This window comes from Cygnus atratus, chromosome 2 (assembly GCF_013377495.2).
Source record: "Cygnus atratus isolate AKBS03 ecotype Queensland, Australia chromosome 2, CAtr_DNAZoo_HiC_assembly, whole genome shotgun sequence".
Classification (NCBI taxonomy): domain Eukaryota; kingdom Metazoa; phylum Chordata; class Aves; order Anseriformes; family Anatidae; genus Cygnus; species Cygnus atratus.
Genome location: NC_066363.1, coordinates 54,250,281 through 54,272,463, shown reverse-complemented (window position 1 = coordinate 54,272,463; position 22,183 = coordinate 54,250,281). Strand labels below are relative to the sequence as shown.

At 38.7% G+C, this 22,183-nt stretch overlaps 1 protein-coding gene across 3 annotated transcripts in view; it reads right to left on the bottom strand.

Moving 5' to 3' along the window:
- The window catches only part of ICE1 (interactor of little elongation complex ELL subunit 1), a 34,914-nt gene extending 14,843 nt beyond the window's left edge, over nt 1-20,071 (bottom strand). For 2 of the 3 annotated variants that reach the window (XM_035549858.2, XM_050709139.1), the window contains exons 1-13: nt 19,954-20,055; nt 19,032-19,090; nt 17,435-17,469; nt 16,943-16,961; nt 16,030-16,141; nt 14,938-15,014; nt 10,464-10,501; nt 8,712-8,794; nt 8,397-8,436; nt 8,249-8,311; nt 7,111-7,200; nt 6,968-7,021; nt 364-716 (exon numbers count right to left, since the gene is read on the bottom strand). In XM_035549858.2, coding sequence (XP_035405751.1) covers nt 364-716; nt 6,968-7,021; nt 7,111-7,200; nt 8,249-8,311; nt 8,397-8,436; nt 8,712-8,794; nt 10,464-10,501; nt 14,938-15,014; nt 16,030-16,141; nt 16,943-16,961; nt 17,435-17,469; nt 19,032-19,090; nt 19,954-20,043 — 1,113 coding nt within the window. In that variant the 5' untranslated portion in view covers nt 20,044-20,055. Of the gene's footprint in view, nt 1-363; nt 717-6,967; nt 7,022-7,110; nt 7,201-8,248; nt 8,312-8,396; nt 8,437-8,711; nt 8,795-10,463; nt 10,502-14,937; nt 15,015-16,029; nt 16,142-16,942; nt 16,962-17,434; nt 17,470-19,031; nt 19,091-19,690; nt 19,735-19,953 lie in introns of all 3 variants that reach the window. The other variant, XM_035549859.1, reaches the window with a different exon arrangement.
- Nucleotides 20,072-22,183: the final 2,112 nt, after the last annotated feature.

Below are 22,183 nucleotides of genomic sequence, written 5' to 3'. Positions count from 1 at the left end.
AATAACATTTGAGTAGGTTTCCCTTGAATTTCAAGCTGTAGAGGTTTACTACAAAAACCACGCTTATACCCAACAAGAGTTGGGAATGGAGGTCTGTGACATCAGGAAAAAACAGCAGTTGAGACGTGGCCAACTTTGTTTTAAATATACTGCAGAAAATTATGGCTTGTGCCCTTCCACAGACAGTGCACTAGAAAGTGAAGAAGTATACATATAGACCTAAACACTCATACAGAGACCCTTTCAGTGCATCAGAGTAAGTAATACTGATACATAAAAAAGCTCAAGAATATCAAATTGTTATTCCTGCAGTAATTATACAGCCAAGTTAATGCCAAGTCAGACAAATCCTGGAAAACTCACCTGTTCAGCTACTGGTGAAAGCTGTACTGGAGAAAGTAGAGCAGGGAGAGGCCTGACCCAGTTCAGTATATCCATCACGTTTCCACCTGGGCCCTTTTGCTCCTGATCAGAGAAGTCTGAACTACTGTATGCCCCATCTGTCCGCATTGTCACATGTATAGTTTTATCCTCACAACCTTGCAGACATTCTTCAGCAGTCCCATTCTCAAGATGGTCAACTCCAAAAGGCTCAGTATTCACATGACGTTGCAGGGCTGTTACAGAGTTGTGCTTTCCAGCACTTTCTACTGAAGAATAGCAATGTAGTGTTTTGCCATCACGTTTCCTGATCTTTTGGTGGGTTTGTACAGCTTCTATGACACAAATATTGTTAAGAAATTAACACGTTTTTTCTCCCCATCTTTCCTTATAGAGCTAATACATCATAGCAATAAGGCTACATTACCATCTTTTCAAGTGATGTTCCCTCAGACAAGTAGTAAGACAAGTAGTAAGAAGCACTTCAGAACGTGCTTTCAGAAATATTTTCCATACAGAGATCAGATGTTATTATTCACAACCAACTTTTTTTTTCCCCCCATGAAAAAGATGTAGATGTATGTAGGTACAAAGCACTCCCACCCAAAAAACACTTTCCAACTTTGATCATTAAAACTATTCTCCCCAATTTTTCCTACCAGGAAGGGCCATACTGGATAAGACTGATGGTCTATCCAGCTCAGTGATTTATTTCCAGTTTTACTGATGTTCAGAAAAAGCAACACAAGCAATACACACTGGCATTCCCCAATCAGGATGTAACTCTCCGCTTAAAGCAAGCAGCAGCTTTGAGCCAGCAGCTGCACTTTCATATTTCAAGGATAACGTGCAGGCCAATGACAATTATATCCTGCCATAAACAGAGTAAGGTAGTTCTTAACTATATACCTGGTTTTATGATTTAATATGCATACATTTTTAAAGCATTAGGTTTTTAAATTTCTGTCTTCAGTCTACTCACGCAAGATTCTGTCTTTAATGACATGACCTAGTTCAAGCTGGACCTTTAAAAAAACCTTCCTAAAAGTGAGGGTTTTTTTGTGTGTGTTTGGTTTTTTTAAGGACAGGAGTTTGTACCACTCAGAGAAAAAATAATAGAGATTCACAATCACATCAGTTTTATAAAGTTATTTTAGCAGCAAGAAAGCATGTCCAAATGCTCTCTGTGATTCTCTGCACTATACTTTTGTTTTGTTCCTTTTCAAACCATGTTTTATTATTATTAGATGGTAATCCATTTTTTCTGCATGCAGACAAAACATATTGCTCCAGGAAAGTCTAAACAGTAAAGACAAAGAACTTGTAATTCTTATACAACATTTGGATATGCGATTTTTTTATAGTGCACACAAACACTATTGGACACAGCAGTGGCAGTATCAAAGCAAGAGATCAAGAGATCTGTGTATGTCGACATACCATTACATGGTATAAGGAACAACACATGAACAAAACGGTTTTGAAGAGAGGATATACTGATTTAATTGGCATAACTTGACCCCTGCTGGAAAAATAAAAAAGTATAGTGTGCTTCATTATTGCTGTGACTATTTCTCCACTGCTAGAACTTACAGTAATACTCCTCAAGCAGCACCAAAGGTAATATCAGATTTGAAAGCACTAATTTGATTCCATAAGTGAAAACACACCTCCAGCGATCTGTCTCCCAATAAACTTTAAGCACATTCTAACATGGTAGCTCCTACTGAATGTTTTAGTAGGAAAACTGAACAAAAAATGTATTTCCAAGATTGCTACAAAAGATACTAGGAGGAAAGAGGGACAGTTATGCCTTATGGGCCTTACAAGGCCAATTTCCCTAAAGATAAATGAGCTCTGACTTCTCCTTCAGTCAAAGCTACATCTTAGAAGTTTTAAGATCATAAAGTGCTTCATAAAGCTATTTATAAGCTACAATCACATAAAGCTTCCAGATGTTTCTCATCTCATCACGAAAAACATATTCCCTTTACTATTTGAGTCTCAGTAGATCATCCATGGGAAAAGGAAACCTTTCACTAGCAAGAAAAAAGAAAAGAAGAGTGAGAAGGTAGTTTTCTCTATGATGACAGAAGATTTCTCATGCTCCTTTGTGCCAACCAGTTCTGAGCTCTGAAGTTCCTCCACACTTGAGAGGGAAGAAACAGAGTTTCTTATTTTCCCCCTAGAACAACTTCAATTAGACAAATGAGTTTACTTTGAACACTGAACTACACAATAGCACTGAGTATAAGGAACTTTACATCCCGACTATTCTCTCAAGATTCATCATGTGCCTACATGAAGACCTAGAATATTGATGCATACCATCCACTGAAAAGCTCCCTCTGAGAAATAGATCAGAGACTCATTATCATTTCTGAATAACTAAGAGATTCTCCAGTCTTTGCTCCCCACCCCTTTCTTACCCAACCCCTGATGACTTTGCTTGAATCTCTTCAAGGATTAGATGGCTTTTCCCTGGTTACCTGTTTATCTGTAGGAATAGCTATCATTGCATTTTCCAAAGGTTCAGCATATAGTAAGCTTGTCTACAGGAAACAACCAACTCTTTGGTACCTTAAAGATTTCCAACTGCCTAACCTTGAGGTCCAGAAAAAGCTCTAACGTTATCAAGCCCTTTTCATCCAAAGGATTCTCTCAAAGATGATTATTTTAAAGAAAAATTTTACTTTTCCTAGGGAATCTCAGTCATTCACAGTCCCACTTATCCAAATGATTAAGTTTTGTCCTCAGACCTACAACTTGGAATCTAGTCCACGTAGCTTCAAACCCTTTGATTGCTGCCTTCTCCCACTTCTGAGAGAAGGTTAAGATTACTTTGAACTGGAAAAAATATCAAAAGCTACCACATGCTACTGTGAAATATGTCTTTGATGAATGATGGAGAAAGAATAGAAATAAGCAATCCAATGCTAACATCAAGTGTCTTGGAACAAAATAAACTGAGTTTTGCAATTCAAATATTTGTTCCCAATTGTCCACATTGCAGGACAATTGATTACATTTTCTCTCTACCCTAGATAACAAAGTAACTTTCTGAAACAAGATTTCTTTTCCCCTCAAAAAGAAGGACCAGTTTCCAGATTAAGATGCTGGATTTTTTTCTCACAGTAATCCATGCGTAGCATCATAGAATGGTTTGGATTGGAAGGGACCTTAAAGATCATCTAGTTCCAACTCCCCTGCCACGGGCAGGGACGCCTTCCACTAAACCAGGTTGCTCAAAGCCCCATCCAGCCTGGTCTTTGAACACTTCCAGGGACGGGGCATTCACAGCTTCTCTGGGCAACCTGTGCCAATGCCTCTTCACCCTCATAATGAAGAACTTCTTACTAAGATCTAATCTAAATCTCCCCTCTTTTAGATTCATAGAAGACATTACTCCTTGTCCTATAGCTACACTCTCTGACAAAGAGTCCCTCTCCACTTTTCTTGTAAGCCTCTTTTATGTACAGGAAAACCACTATAAGGTCTCCCAAGAGCATTCTCTTTTCCAGGCTGAACAACTCCAACTCCCTCAGCCTCTCTTCATAGGAGAGGTGCTCCAGCCCTTTGATCATCCTCATAGCCCTCCTCTGCACTCGTTCTAATATGTTCATGTCCTTCTTGTGCTGGGGGCCCCAGAGCTGAACGCAGCGCTCAAAGGTGGGGTCTCACAAAAGCAGAGGGAGAGAATCACCCCTCTCAACCTGCTCTTCACGCTTCTTTTGATGCAGTCCAGGATACGGTTGGCTTTCTGGGCTGCAAGCACACACTACCAACTCATATTGATTGTCTCATCAGCCAACACCTCCAAGCCATAGAATCTCTTCTGGTTTACAGCAAAAACTCATCACTATCAGCACAGTGTTTGCAAATGCCTGGCAGTAGCAACTGCTTGCTTTTCAAGGACAAAGAGCAGTATTTCTCTGACAAAAAAAAATCCCTCCACAGAAACTTTCTAACTTTGACAAGCCTCAACTTTTCAAATCTTCTCCAGTTATGTGAGTTTTAGGGTGTTTTATACACTTGCTATTCTTTAAAGTTATAAGCAGTATTCTAGTTTTCAAGACAGTAAACTTACACATACACATATATGAAACAAATAATTAGGGAGAACATTGCACACCTGAAACTAACTGCACAAGGCTACATTTCCTAAAATGACGTTATCTTGAGAGATCTTCACATGGTCTTAAAGACAGAAACAAGGTCCGCTTAATAACTCACTCACATCATACGGACTTTAATCTCAAGGTCATAAAACATACACGGGTCCTCAGGGATTCGGTCTTATCTTTGTATTTTACATGTAATGCCACTACTTTGTGTCTCCTGTTATCTGGTATTAAAGCAGACACCAAGGCACCTCCAGTATGCTCCTTTTCACCCCTGCTCTTAACATCTATATGCAGCTTCTCCAGTATCCAAACCAAAACGAAGATCAGATAAAATGGGTATAGCTCTGTAGTAGGCCAGATTTAGCTCAGAACCCTGTTGTACATACTACTTGAAGAGACTCAGCTCATCCCAGACGTGGTCTTCCCATCTTCCCTCATCTCCTCTCACCATAAGCCTGCATACAAACAGTGCATGTTGGAGAATCCAAATTAACAAAGTCTTCAGCACTGGGCTGCAAGATTCTTCAAATGCTTCTTCACATGCCTCCTCTAACTGTAGATGGCTTTATTCTCAAACTACACGGGAAACAGGTTTTCAAATTAAAAAAAAAAAACAACAGAAATGTCTTATTAACCTTAAATTATGGTCTAAGGTTATTGGTCTGATGTTCAACTGCAGGTATGGTCAACTTCATTACCGGAAGATTTATAGAAGTACTACCAAAACCAAGACAAAATGCTTTTAATCTAAATTTGTCAAAACCTCATTGCCTTCTGAGGCTTTCACAATGGTATGTTTCTTTGTAAAAACATGAATGGAAAGCCTGATAAATCTTGCAGTTTTCATACACCTACACGTTCTTCAAATAAGTTATTCCAAGTGGTATCATCTTTGATGGAACAGAGAAAACTCTAATTGTTACAGATATTTTACAAAACATTTGACTGTACAAAGAAAGCAGCCAAGCAGTTATCTTTCTAGAAGGATAGATCCAGACAGACAGAAGAACTGACATTCTTGGGAAAAAATACTTCAGCAATATCACCAGCAAGTGATTTTCTCTCTAAGACGAAACTGCCACAATATTGGACAAGAACTTAGTGCAAAATCATTAAGAACTTCCCCCCCCCCCTTTTTTTTTGCTAGAAGGTTGCATCTCTAAATGCCAGCATTGGTATTACAAATCCAAGGTAATGGCCACTGAAAGACAGAACAAGATGGCTGTCCTAGGCTTCAAGAGGGGAAAAAAGAAAACATAGTTCTCCTTTAGAAGATGTGAATAGGAAAGATGCAACAGGACATCTGGAATCTAAAGCCCCCCTTGTGGTGGATGAGAAGGGGATCTGATACCCCTCAGAGTTTATTGTACTTGTCATTTGATTGAGCATCAAGAAATCAAATTTAGAATATCAGGGGACAACTGTCTAGCTCAATCCTGGAGCTTGAAGCCACAGATTTGCTGCACTGAACTGGTCAGGATGAAACTGATAAACTGGCTTAAGATACTGTCCTTATATTTTGGTACCTCCTAAGTCAATTCCTCTGGAATACAACCTAAAACCAGATTCATCAGGGTCTACACTGGTAGCAGAGTTTCAGATTTAACAGGGTGAGGAAACAGCATAATGATTCACTTTCGAAGCACTTAATAATGCAGTGTACTTATTCCATACAGTATCCCTACAACCTGAACTACAGGAAAAAAAAAAGTGGTAGAGCAAATAAAAGAAAAATTAAAGATTGATAAGTGCACTCTTGAGAGGCAACTACAGAAATACCAATGCAATTTCAAGGCATCTATTCTTGAGGGCAGAAGGAAAACAACATCTGTTCTATGAAGTTAAAGCACTTTGAGTTTTTTTGTCAATGTATATGTGGATAACTACTCAGATTATTTTTTAGAATTATATTGAATATTTTGTTACAAAATTATACATTATATTGCTTTGTATCATGAATCTGAAAATTAATGCACCATTAAATATTATTATTCAGGCAGATATGAATGAACAAAATAGTGGTAAGAGCTTCTTAAATTTTACAATGTAATTATGTTATCATGTGTTTGTTTAGGACCAAAAAGAATGCCTGCATCCCAGAATTTGCATTATATACTGCAGAATTTATAGTGCTATAATAATTAAGGTATAAACATGAGAGGTATGTTTTGACTACTTTGACTATCAGCTGCTTTGACTATTTCTAAGAATTTGATTTCTGAATTGTAACAACAGATTAAAATTGGCTTTTGTTTAGAAGAGCATTGTAGCCTAACTGGCTGTTCAAATTAAAATTTGCACTTATTTTCAAGTATTCTCATCACACATGTACTTGACCAGACGATCACAAATAAAAGTATTTAAGTCTGTCCAAAAAGTGTTACACAAACAGTACCCAATCTGATGATAAGGCTACATCAAGGAATTTGCATACTAACACATTTACATTTACTGGAACCTACCTTCTGTAATAAACAGTCTTCTTTTTTCAGGCCGTACCTTATCCTGAGCAGAAGCTGAAGAAAGAAGGTACCAATATTTATTTATTTTTAATTAAAAAAGAGACAGCTTCAATAGAACTCCAATACTTGACATGACATCTCACCCAAGATAGGATCATTTTCCCGCTTCTCTCTTTTTCCTTTTGCACTGTCAATGCACATCCAGAGTTCTTCCAACAAGAATTTTATTTTTTCTGTTAAACAAAATGTTTTTATAAATTGAGGAAAACTTCAATGGCTCAGAGAGCCTAGATTTTTTATCTTTGTTCTTAGTCAAAACACAGACACGCCTACAACTAAATATACACAAAAATTAAGACAACTGGGCATTTTAGCTTGAGAGAAAGAAAAAGAACTAAATTAAAAAATAAATGATGAAATTGGATTCCAATTTAGGACAATCCAAAAGGCAGCAAAAACATGCGAAGACCCAGAAACAACAGCAAGGTCTGCTCTTTTCACAGAATTTTAATTTTTGCAAAAAACTTAAAATGCAAGCACTGAAAAGCAAGACACAGAAAGCAGAAATTTGTCTTTTGCCTGAAAATCATCTTCAGAATTTTCTAGACAATACAAAATCAAAGCTATTATTTTAAAAAGTGTAAACATACAAAGATATGGTTACTTAAAGCTTGGCCTCTATCTGTCCTTAGCACTTCAGAGGAAGTTTTGAATGAGTTAGCTCCATTGTGCCGTTGGGTTTGGATAATTTGTAGCAGATATTGTAGATCATTATAAATAAATAAAATAGCATAGAAAACAACTATACATCCTGGATTTCCACTTGAATTAGAGAGCCTCACACGGACTTTGTAACAGATTACACTCCTATCTTGTCTCTTTTGCTTTGCATACTTCTTTTATGATCTTGCTGAGCTCAAAGACAGTGGGATTGTTTGTTTCGTTTTTTTTCAGTGTTTGCATTCTGGTTTATAATTACAAATCAAACTGCTGCACATACACATGGGGTAGACCATAGTCACTTTAATGAATCAATTATCTTCCTTATTGCAAAAGTTAAAATATTTATCTGTTACATTCTTCCCTCAATGTCATATTTTTTCTATCAACTACATCTACTCATACAGCAATTCTGTCAGTATCCTCTGTTCTCAAAAGTAACTCCAAGAGCTCCAAATGCTTTAAAAAAATCAGGAAAGAGAATAAGCAATTTTCCAGAAGTCTTACAATTAATTCATAATGGTTTGGTCTGCATAGAGAAAGGCCTTGCAAAAATCTTACCTTTGTCTATATCTGTTGTAAGATCTAGATCTTCACTTGAACTCTGGGTCTCTGCATGTTTAACTATTGAGAAGTAAAGGAGAAAAGGAAGTGTTCAAATGGAATTATTAACACATAAATCTGAAGGTAATCAAAACTGAGTACATACCCTTTCTGCACTTCTCTTTAAGAACACCATCAAGTTTTCCCTGTTAAAAATAACTAATGTTAATTTTTCATTCAATACACAGTTTGTAGAGAATTACCCTAAATTACCATGAAATCTAAATCTACATTTCAAATGTCATGCCTGTTTCAAAATTCACCATCTCTTAAGATGAATTGCTATGTTTATTTACTCAATATCCCCAATAACTGAACTTTCACTATTTCAATGTCTGTATCACAAATAACTTGCTTTTTTTTCTTCTTTTCTTCCAGAAATACTCAAGGAAACCGCACCTACAAAACAGGAAAATCTTACCTGTGCTTTCTTTAGTTCCTTTTCAAGCTTTTTCTTTTCAGTTTTCAATAGTTTAAAATCTTGACTATGTTTTGTTGCAGCTTCTTCAAAAGAGAGAACCAAAATTCAAGTTAGAAACTAAACAAAGTAACTACTTTAACTAATACTGGTTACCAGTTTGCACATCATATTAGGAGAAAAAATAGCATGAAATACAAATGTACTGAAGTTATATTTTAGTTCATTAAGACTTCAAACTTTAAGCACAACTCATGCATGTATCTTTTCTTTATCTGCATATCTAGTGTTCTAAACTACTAAAATACATTTATTACTTTCTTCACTTACAGGCAAGAAACAAGAGTGTTTCACATTGTACTTAAGAACAGCATACACTAAGTAAAAAAGGGAGCAAAATTAGGAGTGAAGTCCAGGTTTTTTCACGTGCTTCATTCTGTTATTTAGAACAGAGGTTCTGGTTCAAAGATGAAAACACTACAGCCAACTGCATTAGAAAGATGTAGACAGCACTACTATAGATAGCATAGATAGACATAGAGTACTCTAACTCAATATCTAGCGTCAACCTTGAGAGAGTGCAAACGGGTGGGAATAAACAGGCTATGGCAGGTAAGTGAGGTTCCTGGGGAAATTCACAAGCCACGGGGATGCTTGAAAGAGCTTTGTGAAAGATCAGCTTGGTGACTTATACACAGAGAGCAAAGAGAGTTGGAACCTGTCTGCTGATCAGATCAAGTCACAGAATCAGATCAAGTCACAGAAGACAGCATATCAAAGAGAAGACCATTAAAAGGCAGCTCAGGTAGTAGGCTGACAAGAACTAATCATGGGAAAAAATCAGGACTGACAAAAGATAAACCAGTCACTAAAACTGGGAAAAATACAAACTATCTCACAGTATTTTGTTGTAGCTCTGCCAGAATTTGCATTTGGGGCTAGAGGGTATAAAAACCTTGCTGCCATGTACAGGAACTCCAAACTACCTGTACTTTACAGTAGGATTTTGGGGGTTTCTAACATTAAGACACAAGTCACTCAGTTTGTTGTGGCCAGTTAACAAAAAATAATGTTTTAAGGTATGTGGATATTTAAACTGTGGTAAGCAGAGCTGTATCAAACCAAACTAAAAAAAAACAAAAACAAAAAAACACCGTAACTGCCAGAATATTTACAAATCAGCAAACATGTCAGGATCACTACATCTTTAAATATGAATATAAATACAAGTAGAAGAATCCTGTCAAGATTATTGGTGCACTGGAGCACTTGCCCTGTGAGGACAGCTTCAAGGAACTAGACTTGATCAGCTTGAGAAGAAAAAGCTTTGAAAGGATCTAAGAACAGCTTTCCTATACCTACAAGGTATCAAGAAGACGGAACCAGTACGTTCAGTGGCGCACGGTGGGAAGATGAGACAAGAGAGGTTCTAACTGGCGATAAGGAAAAGCTTTTTCACCATGAGGGCAGTCTGGAAGTGGATCAGATTGCCTGGACAGGCTGGTCAGCCTACACCCTTTGAGGTTTCCTTCCAACTTGATTTACGCCATGAGCCTGATATACTCTATTGAAAATATTCTGCAGAATGGCAGACATATTTCAGAGGCTAAGCATCACAGAGTATACTGACTTGTCTTGCTCCGTGGGGCCTCAGAGTTAGTTTTTCTGTAACTTTTTCAATTGCTTTTTTGGATACAAACGGAATCAAGAAATGGAATAGGATGACAGCACTGGTAACACAATATAGAAAGTTACCTTCAAGTTTCTTCACTTTTGCTTCCAGTTTCTTTCTCCTGTTAAAAAAAAAAAAAAAGGCATTAACAGATTATTTTTGAATAGAATCATGTTGTATGAAAAACCACCAGAAAACCAATCTAGCCATTTCAGAGAAAGAACACTTCATAAATTCAGGGCCTGTGAGACCAACATGTCCCTGAATTTGAAAACTTAAATCAGCGGCATGCTGATGACATTCTTACAACAACAGCCATATATGTTACAGAGGCAGTCTTTTCTTAAGTGAGTCAGTCTGCTAACCCAGGCATATAACTTCAGCTACAACTTGTAGCAACAAAAACATCCTGAGAAAACTGCCTTCTGTTGTTTTTTTTGTTTGTTTGTTTGTTTTTTGCATTTCTATGATGTAATGATGCATTGGGATTACTTGGCAAGGTTTTGGTAGTGGGACAGGGTGACCTCTGTGAGAAATGACCAGACGTTGCCCCCATGTCAGACACTGCCAGTTCCAGCCAGCCCCAAAACAGACTCGCTGCAGGGCACAGCTGAGCCACATACTATCACCTCTGTGATAACACATTTAAGAGAGTGAAAAACACTGTGCAGCAACTGTGAGAGAGAGGAGTAAGAAAAATGTGACAAACAACCCTGCAGACACCAAGGCCAATGAAGGAGCAGGTCAATGCAGCAGCTTGTGGAGACCATGGAAAAGGAGGCTGTCCCCCTGCAGCCCATGGATAACTACATCAGAGCGGATATCCAGACTGTGGCCTGTGGGACTGCATCCCATGGAAAGGGCCCGCAATAGAGCAATTCTTGAAGAACTGCAGCCTGTGGGAAGGACTCATCTTGGAGTAGTTCACAAAGGACTGTACCCCATGAGAGAGACCCCACGCTGGAGCACAGGAAGCATATGAGGAGGAGGGAGTGGCAGAGAAAAAGTGTTACGAACTGACCGTAACCATTCCCCATCTCCCCTGTGCCACTTGTGGGGGAAGTAGGCAGAAAAATTAGAAGTGAAGCTGAGCCTGGGAGGAGAGGGGTGGGGAGAAGATGTTTTTAGCTTTGTTTTTATTACGCACTATCCTACGCTATTAATTGGCAATAAATTCAATTAATTTCCCATTAAGTCTATTTTGCCCATGATAGTAATTGGTGAGCGATCTTTTTGTCCTTATCTCAACCCACAAGTTTCCTTTCATTGTATTCTCTCCCCGTGTCTTGTTAGGAGGGGGGAGTGAGACGGCAGCTTGGTGGGCACATGGCAGCCAGCCAGGGTCAACCAAACACAAGTGCAGACAGGTTAGTCTTATTCCTTAAAAACAATTAAACTTTGCTTATAATCATTAGCAATGACATACTCAGGAATAGTCTTCAGGATCGCTTATGTCCCACAGATTCTTGTTGAGAATATCCTGCTGTTTGCTAAATTCAAAACGCAACCAATTATTCTACCTAAACTATTCTTAATTCAGCACTTCCAACCCCACATTATATGAAAAACAAACAGAACTGAAGAAAAAAGAAAAAAAACGTACACATACTGCCAATGCTCACAGATCACTTCGATGAAGATGAATACTGTTCATCCATTCCTCACATTACAGCTTTTATAACTGACTAAGATTTACAGCCTTAGCCCTTCAGGATGTGGAAGCTTTCATCATCACTTCAGATGTTAACTGGAGTGCATTTGAGAAACCACTCAGAGAATTAACCAACTAATTGTCACCAACCAATCACCTTTGGAACGTTTAGCAGTAAAAGTATTTGAACTTAAAAGACAGACTGATGCTCTTGGGCCTCTTCTGCCTGAACAGGTTCATAATTAATTCTCCTTATACTCAGATGACTGCTTTGACAGTCAAGCCACAGGTGAGAATTTCATAAAAATAATCATTTTAAGACATCTTTGCAGTGCAAAAGAAAAAGAAAGGGGGGGGTCTTTCAAAAATAACAGGTAATGAACTTATGCTTTTCTGTAGATTGTCTTCTGACAAACGCACAGAAGTAATGCATTTACAAACAGATAAGAACCTGAATAACCAGACAGCCAATAAATGCCAACATTTTATCATTGTAGTGATATTTGCAGTAGAATTACTTTCATAAGTGCTTTTATTATCTTTTGACTTACTATTTTTACCAATTATCATTATTAATTATTTTTATTACTTTTATAGTGGTATGCTGACTGATTTTATCAATCTATGCAATTACATTAAAAAAGAAAATATGTTATATCTAATAATTAAAAAAGCAAGGTTTCTAGATGATACATTTGGACAGAACTGCTCTTATGCTACACAACTCAAGCTCCTATCTGATCTTCAAGATGCATGCACATCTTCAGCTGACAGAAAGCTACACTAACAGAAATTGCATTCAGAAGTATACATACAGTATTATAAACTACAACAAATATAATGTGATTATATTTATAATACTCAACAGTTAAAAATAAAAAAAGGAAAAAACCTGTGTCTGTCGTATTTATTTCACCCTCAGAGAGAATATGAAATTTTAATTAAATGAGCGACCTTACTTCTGGAACAGACTTAAGTTTTGAAAACTTCTTTCAAATCTCCTCTATAGAAATGATTTCATACTGAGAATCTCCTTAACAGTGGACACGCTAGATGATTTATCTCAACTTGTCATGGTTCTTGTCACTTTAGAAAGGAATTACCATCCTTGTAAACATTCAAATCTCAACTAAACAATGGCCTAAGCAACCCGACTTTAAAGCTGGCTCTGACTGGCAGACTGGACCAAGGGACTTTGGAGATTGTTTTTAACCTAAATTATTCTGCAGTAACTGTAGATTAACATTCACTGTATGAACAATTCTCTAGATTTTCTATTTCTAATTTGACGAATTCACTAGTTCTGCTTCTAAAGAAACTCAGCTCGCAAACACGTGTGATTGACTGCTTCAAACAGCCTCAACGCCAAATGTGTATGAATTAGCTACAGAATCACAGAAGAGATCACCCAGTTTTATGTCATCTGCAAACTTGCTGGGGGTACGCTCTGCCCCATCATCCAGGTCATTAATGAAGATGTTAAACACAACTGGAGCCCGTAATGAGGTATACTGCTAGTTACTGTCCTCCAACTAGACTTTGTGACTCTGGTCACCACCCTGTGGGCCTGTCCATTCAGCCAGTTTTCAACCCACCTCACTGCCTGTCCCTCTAGCCCAAACATCAACAGCTTGTCTGTAAGGGTCTTACTGGGGACAGTGTCAAAGGCCTTACTGCAGTCCAGGTAGACAGTGGTCACTGCTCTCCTCTCATCCATCTGGCCATCAGAGAAGTTTATCAGATTGATCAAGCATGACTTCCCCTTGCTGAATCCACCCTGTCTACATTTTCTTGTCCTTCACGTGCCTGGAAATGGTTTCCAGGACTTGCTGATCCACCACCTTGCTATGGATCAATGTGAGGCTGACCAGTCTGTCTGACCAGCTCCCTGGATCCTCCTTCTTGCCTTTCTTGAAGATATGAGTGACAAATAGGGGATAGAATATATATCTATATTGGCATGCTATATTATTGCCAGGACACCCAGGTTGTCAGTTTCCTCCTGATACGAAGTCAGCAATGCTCTCTGCTGCTCTTAAAATTGGAAGATGTGTTATGAATTCCTTCAAGCTTACAGGACAGAGTACTTAAATGTGCAAAAACGTGCAGTCTGGCAGAAGCGGCAACAGGAAGTGACAACAATGACAGACTGCTTTTACAGTCTTTTGCATGATAGTGGCTTGCTGCTGAATTTGTGAGTACCATGTGCTTCACATGGCATGAAAGACACAAGAATATCTCATATGAGGTTCTCAGTGAATGCTCCAGTCCATTAATGATCTCTGTGGCCCTTCGCTGGAACCATCTCCAATACATCCATGTCTGTCTTGTACTAGGGAACCCAGGACACAGTAGTCCAGGTGTGACCCCACTAGTGCTGGAAAAAGGGGAAGAAACACTTCCCTGTTGGTAACAACAAAATAACTTAGGAACATCAAAATTAAAACTGATAGTTCCTTCAAGGAAGGAAGAACCAAAGGAAGGAGTAACCAGTGAAGTCCCATTGGGATGTGTGCTGGAACACATCAGAAATAAAAGCTGACTACAAAAAGTAGCAGAAAGTAAGCATTAGTGTTGATAAATGTGAAGCAATGCACATGGAGGAAAGTTACCAAAACTATAAACTCAAAACAACCAGCTGTACACTGGCTGGTTCCCTTTTGAGTTTATAAGGAGCTTTCCAAACAACACTGAGAAGTCACAGTTCCTTGCCACAGCTGATTTAGAGGCTAGGAGTATAACAGCATTAAAACACAATTAGACAAACTGTTTACAAAGTCCATCAAGAGCTGTAAGACATGACAGCCATGCATAAGCTCCAGCTAGGGAAGCCTTTGAGTGACTTGTTACTGGAAAAACAAATTGTAAAAAAAACAAAACAAAACAAAAAACAGAGTATTACTCACACAGCATCACTTTTTACTATTTCTTCTTTAATTTTAACATATTCCAGTTGACTCTCCTGATAAATCTTGAGAGAACTCTGTGAAAAAAGAACACACAATTAAAACATGTCCTTATGAAAGGCATGAAAGAAAATATAGCATTTTAGCTATTCTAATGAAAACAGCTGCATAGTCAAAAAGGTGTATTCAATGAGAAAAAAAAGCACATTGAAAAGTGCTTTTTAAAGGCAAAAAGGCTTGCATTTTTTAAAGGCAAAAGTTATAGCAAGAATATATATATATATGCACATCTTTTGAGTATGTGCTTCCAAGACTTATTTGGATAGTAACTCAAAGCTCAAGTCAAGAGCACAGCTACTATACACCATCATATACATAACCCTACTTTTCCTGAGCAAATGCCATCAGGACATCAGCTATTAATGCTTGCTGAGGGAAGAAAATTTAAAGATAAAAGGCAAGTCTAACACAGAAGAAAAACTACATATAGTGACACAACAGATGTTAATTCTCTACTTTATATAGGAATTAAATTATAAGAAGTGGTGGGTTTATTTTTGGCGGAAGTAATAGTTAACATCTAGCAAATATCTGTATTAAGGGGAATTGAACAGCTAATTTTTTTCTTCAGAAGACTAGATTTCAACTCAGAGGTGGGAGAAAAATTAGGAATAAATTCAAGTGGCTAATAATGTAAAAGTGTATGTTCAGAACTGTAAAAGAAGCAAAGCACTAACTATTCTGGATAGACTCTCTTTGCACCTTTTTACCGGTACATGTTATGGAGAATTAAGTAATCTAGTAGTACTGAAACAGAAAAACACAGGAATTTGACTATACCTCCTTCCTTCCTAAATAAGGAAATAAAAAACAAATAATATGATCAAAATCATAGGAACTACAAAAGCCTGAACTTTTTCCCTTATCTGAAACTTGCTAACATTTAATTTGTTTTACCTAAAACCAGAACTCCCTGTCCAACAAGCTGGAAATAACTGCGCTCATTAAAACCTGCCTCATTAAGATGAGCATTAAATATGTTTATTTCCTTCAACAGAGTAAGTGCAAGTTATTTAAACCTTACAAGCACACCTTTTTCTCTTCCAACTCTGCTTTCAAGGAACCCAACTCTTCCTGGCCCTTTTCCAGAGGCAGGATTTTCTGCAGCATCTGCTCCACTTGGCAACGTAAAGCAGAGATCTCCCTGAAACAAGAAATGTTATTTAAATTTTTAAAAACTGCCAAAAAAATATGGCCACTTTTAAAGTCTAAACTCAATGTTCTGATTCTTCAGGCAAACTTCCAAGTATTTTGCTTTCCCCTATGGAAAAAAGCTCTGACAGATACCCAAATGCTTGAAGAGCCTAAGTGTTCTCATTTTCCATCTAACATTTTACATTCAAAGAATATTCAAGATCTGATTTAAAAACATTAAATGGAGCCTAAAGTTGAAAGTGGGCAGACTGCCTGTACTACACAAGAGTACAGCCCAGCTGCATTCACTGAAGTGTCAGGAAAAAGTGTCTCCACAGAAGCAGTGCCACAAAATTAGAGCAGAGTCCAACCATGGGACTTTTCAGCAGGCAGGACAGAAAGTCTGTAAAGATGATATGCTGTCTTTTCCTCTATAAATAAGTAGAGGAAGTAAGGGTACCCAATCACAAACTCTAAGTCAAAATACTTCAGGCAAACAGGGTCTCCTCAAATAGGCTTACATTTAACCACCACCAAAAGATGAGCTCTGCATTTCCATTCGGTGATTTCAGGCTCTTATGCAATACAGTGCCAGGACAAGTATTTCACACACGTACAGTGAAAGCAGGGCAGATTTCTCCCCTCAAGGGTATCTTTGCTTAGTGTGGCCTAAGAGGCATGCCAAAAGAAAGGACCAGTTTAATAGCTCAGTGTAGACTGAGAACCATTGCTATTAAAACAGCACACTCCCGAAACTGTCCAAGACACAGAGAACACTGCAGATATAGTAAACAGTTCAGATCAAACTTACCTTTCAGCAAACTGAAGCTGTAATCTCTTGTTAAGGTCGAAATTTAAAACAGTCTACCCTACTTCCTTAAGTATATTTCAGTCCAATCGCCACTTACAAACAAATATTTAATAACGACTTCCACCCAACAAGCAAATTATGTGTTTGTGTTATGTGTTTAACGAAAACATTTCCGTATGTTTAAAGTGAATAAGCAGGGCTTCTGCTTGAAAAAAAACTGAGTCATTATCAGCAATGCACATTTGAAATAGTCCACATTAAACCATATATGAGCCACAACCAGACCTTAAGTGCCTAAGTTTAGTTGCAGAGCTCTATTTCCTTTAAGTTTCCAGTCTGTTCTTTACTAGAGATGCATCCTCTCTTAAATTAAGCCTTAAATAAAAAACCTCAAGCCCTCTTATTAGAAATGTTGAAAGATATACTAATTCTGTAAGAGAAATGAAAAATACACTAATTCTGTAAGAAAGCTAATAGAAAAATAAAGGATATCAGTGCATTTCTGTTGATATTCGGTCAGCAAACGACTGCAAGAAAAACCAAACATTAGTCATAAAAGCCAACTGTACTAGTCATTTTCTCAACTGATTTTCACAATTACATCCTAAGATACCTTTCCTTTTGTTTTATAGATAAATGCAGGAAATAAAAGATAGGTTTGCATTTTCTGATAGAAGTCAACATAACCCTCTTCTTTCATTAAGCCATTCAAACCTCAAATCAGACTTCTTTAAAATGAAAAGAAAATACAACCAAACAGCTAGCAATTAGATGAAGCTAATAACTATTTTCAGCTTTCAAAAAAAAAAGAAAAAAGAAGGAAAACATACTACTTGGGTAAAGACGGGGTGTGTGTATATATATAGGCATGTATGTGTGTTTATATATATATATATATATGTTTATCACCAAACTAAATCCTAGTTTCCAAACTTAAAAGAATGCCTTCCTAGGAAAGAATGGAAGAAAAATAGTTCAAAAGACTCTAAAATGCTTTAATATTTACACTATTCTCCTAGAAGCCATTGAGTATAACATCTATAACATCTATTCTGACCCAGGGTGTACGGTGGCCCAAGGGACAGCACCACGGACAGCTATTCTCTCATTTCTTCAAATTTTTCAGCTTTTAAGAATGGAGAGAAGAACAAGGATGAGAACAGTGGCAGTTAATTCTGTATGAGAGTGCTGCATTCCTTTTTCTTGCAACAGTTAAAGAGTCATCAAGCAAGGCGAAAAAGAAAGTGGCTGGGCTGCAACTAGGTAAAGCAGAGGTAAATCCCACAGGAAGCCAGTGCACAGGCAAGATGAAGGACACAAAGTTTCAGGGTAGGAAAAGTAATCTATGAAAGCACAAACAGTAAAGGAGCTTTGAAGAAAAGGGTCTCAGTTAAAGCGAGGGCTCTCTTAAATCCTTTCTGGAAACCAGATTAGCTAAAGCCAGATTTACATTTATCTGGAAAGGGTACTTAAGAAATAAGCCATTACAATTAAGAGACATGGCAAGGATGTCATGCCACGATATGAATGTATATGTAACATGTTTTACATTGATGGTTATTGAGAAGAAGTGGAAGCAATCCCAGAAGAGAAAGAGAACTATGAAAACATTTTAGAACCTTATTGTTCTGACCATCATACAGTCTCACTTTTACATATTCTGGTATTTAACTCCAGCAGCATTTCATACCTGATAAGACTAAGTGTTTTTGAAAAGGTTTGTATACACCTGTGCTTGACTTTTGGTTCTCATACTACATGGCTAGCAACAGATAAAATGAAATAAATCCCTTCAAAGAGCTTCTTCTGCTAAATACCTGATCATAATAATAAATAAGGTACATAGCTACATAAAATATCCTTGTTTTTACTACTACTATATCAAAACATTTTAGGGCATAAATAAAGAAGCCTTTAAATCTAAATTTACGATCTGTTACCGAAAAAAAAGTTACTTCCATTTATAGGACGATTTAGTTTTGTGCAGTAATGAATATCTACATTCCACAAAGCACACTTGGCGTATTACTTAAAGAAATTAAGAACAGTAACAACAACAACAAAAATACACTCGTGCAATTGTACTTACTCGCCATTGATCAGTTTTTGCTTCAGTGCAACTAATGCTGCTACATATTCATTTATATTCTGTAAGGAAGAGTCTCAAGTTGGTAAAGAAGTTCCACACCAAAAACAGTACCATACACTGCAAATGCCCCCTGAACTGATTGCTAATGCTCTATACAGAATAATAATCTGTTTTTGTAACTTCTCTTACAGAATAAATTATTGTTTACTAAAATATGTATTAATTTTAGGGTTTACATACAAATGCATATAAAAAATGCAGACCCCACACGGAAGTATGCATACTTAGATGAGGCTTTACTACAATAGCTCTTCAAACCTTGCCTTTACGTTAGAATATATACAAAAATCGCTAACACTTTTTCTCTCAAAAGTCAAATTAAGCTTTGGAGGAGTATTTCCAATGAACAGCATCTAGTTCATTTGAGGTTACGGATTTCCCTGACTCATAATTCATAATAACTCTAGGTGTGTTTGAAGACCACCTCTGCCCTATGAACTCTCAGCTGGGCCTTCCTCTCATTTAATGGGGAAACAGTGATTACCCAAAGAGTTACACTATATATATAAAAAAACCCCGACACTCTCGTTTAAAAGCGCTTTGAAGAGTGGCGGCGGATAGCCTTCTCCCACCGCACCGAAGCAACCTGGAAAGGATACGACGAAAAATTCACTAGAAGGTCCTTCTAGCCATGCCGCAGAGCCTGCGATGCAAAGACACGAGCCACTTTTCCGCCGCACAACACACCAAAACGCACCGCACCGCGCCGCACCCCGCCGCTCCCCTCACGCTTACGGCCCGAGCTCCCGCTGCGCCGGGAGCCCCCCGCCCCACCAACGACCCGGCCTAGTCAGCCCCTCCGTGGCGTCCTCAAGCCAAGAGCCCGCCCCGGGCCCTCCAGCGCCACGCCGGCCGCCGGTACCTGCTGCAGGATCCCGCAGTTCGCGCAGGCCGTGGCGGCGGCCGCGGCGGTGCCGGCCGGCGGCGGCGGCGGCGTCTCCCCCGGCATCATGGTGCCCCCCGGCCCCCGCGGCCCCCCGCCCAGCTCCCGCCCTGTCACACGCCGCGACGCCGCCTCAGGGAGGACCCTGCTCTCCTCCGCCTCCCCGCGAGCGGCTCCGTCGCTGCCTGACTGGAAGCCGCGACAGTTTTGGTCTTTGAAGAGGGAGCGCTTCGAAAACGCCCGAGGAACGAGGTCCTGGCACGGGCTGAGGAGCGGCTGCCCCTGCAGCTGCTGCGTGTGCCGACGGGCGGTATGTGGGTTTTGGGGCTGAGCTTCACAGCGGCCGCGCGGAGCGACGCAGGACCCAGCTCCGCCCGCCCAGCACTCGGCTTTGCTCTGCCTCCACCGCTGGCTGGCGGCGAGACAAATCGTCTGTCTGTCCCACTGGGCTGGTCGGGTCGGTACCTGGCAAAAGAAACCACGATATAGAGGAGCAGGCTAGGTCCCAGGGCTCCTGCAGGACTCGTGGTGGAGATGATGCACTGTGACTAGCAGTTGTGTTTAGTTAACAGCTCCTGGCACGAGGTGCTTTGAACCATGGAACCAGAATCGGGCTGCACCTATCGTCGATATTGATTCCGAAGAGGAAATGAAGGCGCATAACTCATCACAGCTTGTCAGCGGGACAGCACCAGCCTCTCCGGCAGCCTCAGCTTTACAACTTCACCCTCTACGGAGGGTGTGAAAGAAACTTGTCGTAATCCGGTACCACAGTTCACTTCCCACACAGTCCCCTGAGACTTTGTCATTAAATAAATAAAAGACTTAAAGGACTGGATGATAACGAGTCTTTGAAGTGTCATTGGATTTAGTGTTCAAGCATCATAAAACATCCTGCAGTTGGGACAAGCTTAAGGCTGATTTTCATCATTAGTTGATTAAATGGAGGAATTGGTGATGACTGTCAATACTTATGAATAATGCCACTTCCTTGTTCTTACATTAGTAAAGAACTCGGAGTATGAAGTTCTAGTTTAAAAAAAAAAAAAAAAAACAACATAAATGCTGAAAGAACATAGCAGAGAACTGTCACCATTTACATAAAATCAAGATGAGAGCTAAAAGAATGAAGTAGCCAGAAATAACTGTTGCCGGCCAGAAACAGCAGACAGAACATTGTATTATGGGAAAATAAATAAATAAATAAATAAATAAATCTGTGTGTCTGTATGCTGCATTTGAAGTACTCAAAGCTGCTTGACTGACAGGTGGCACCTGCTTGCAGATTAGGCCAGCAGTCTCTGAATTTCTCTTGTATTGGGTTCTTTGCAAAGAAGTGGAAAGTATTTCAATGTATTATGTCAACCGTACCTCTTTCAAGACAGTTTTAGGGTTTCATCAAAGTGAAGTTGAGGAAAGATTCCTACTTATTTCAGTGGATATTGATTCTTGCAACTTATACATCTGATTTGAAGTTTTCCCGAGAAGTAGCTCAAAAAGTGAACATTTAAGCTAACTAGAAATTTTTCAATTAACAAATTCTGGGATTAATAGAATCATAGAGCCAACTTCTAAGTAAGGCTCAAAGATCACTGAAAGAGAAGATAACAGAAGGCAGACAGCAGAGGGGTAGCGCAATTACCAATCCCCTAGCCTCTCCGCTTTTATGTTGTTGGTAGTTTTCCTGCCTTTATTTTACCAAAGCAAATTAATCTATCAGCTCTGCTGGGAGTACTGCTAGTAAAATATTCTCAATGAATAGGTACATAACTATTCAGGGATCTCTGTTAACCAGGAGTGAAATGAGTTTACCAATAGATAGACTAAACTTGATCAGGTCTGATGCCGTCAGGAGTCAGCTTACATATACTATCCAAGCAAAGCCTCAAAGTACACACTACGAAGTATCAATACTAATTGATCTCACGTGAAAGTGTACAGTATGATCCACACACATTTAAATTAGGAGAGTCGTTAAAAATCACGATAGCTAAAACGGTATTTAGCTTAAACCAGTTATACTCGTATCCTGGTCCCGAAATTCTTCAGAAAGGAATTAAAAATACCAACCTAAAAATGTTTTCCCTCCAAATAGCTGAGTTTTTATTTTTAAAGGAAAAGAGGTGCCTTATACTTCAAACCTTAAGTCGACCTCTACAAATGCTAATTATCTTAGCTACTGTCAGAAGCAGCATGCTTTAGTAGAGAA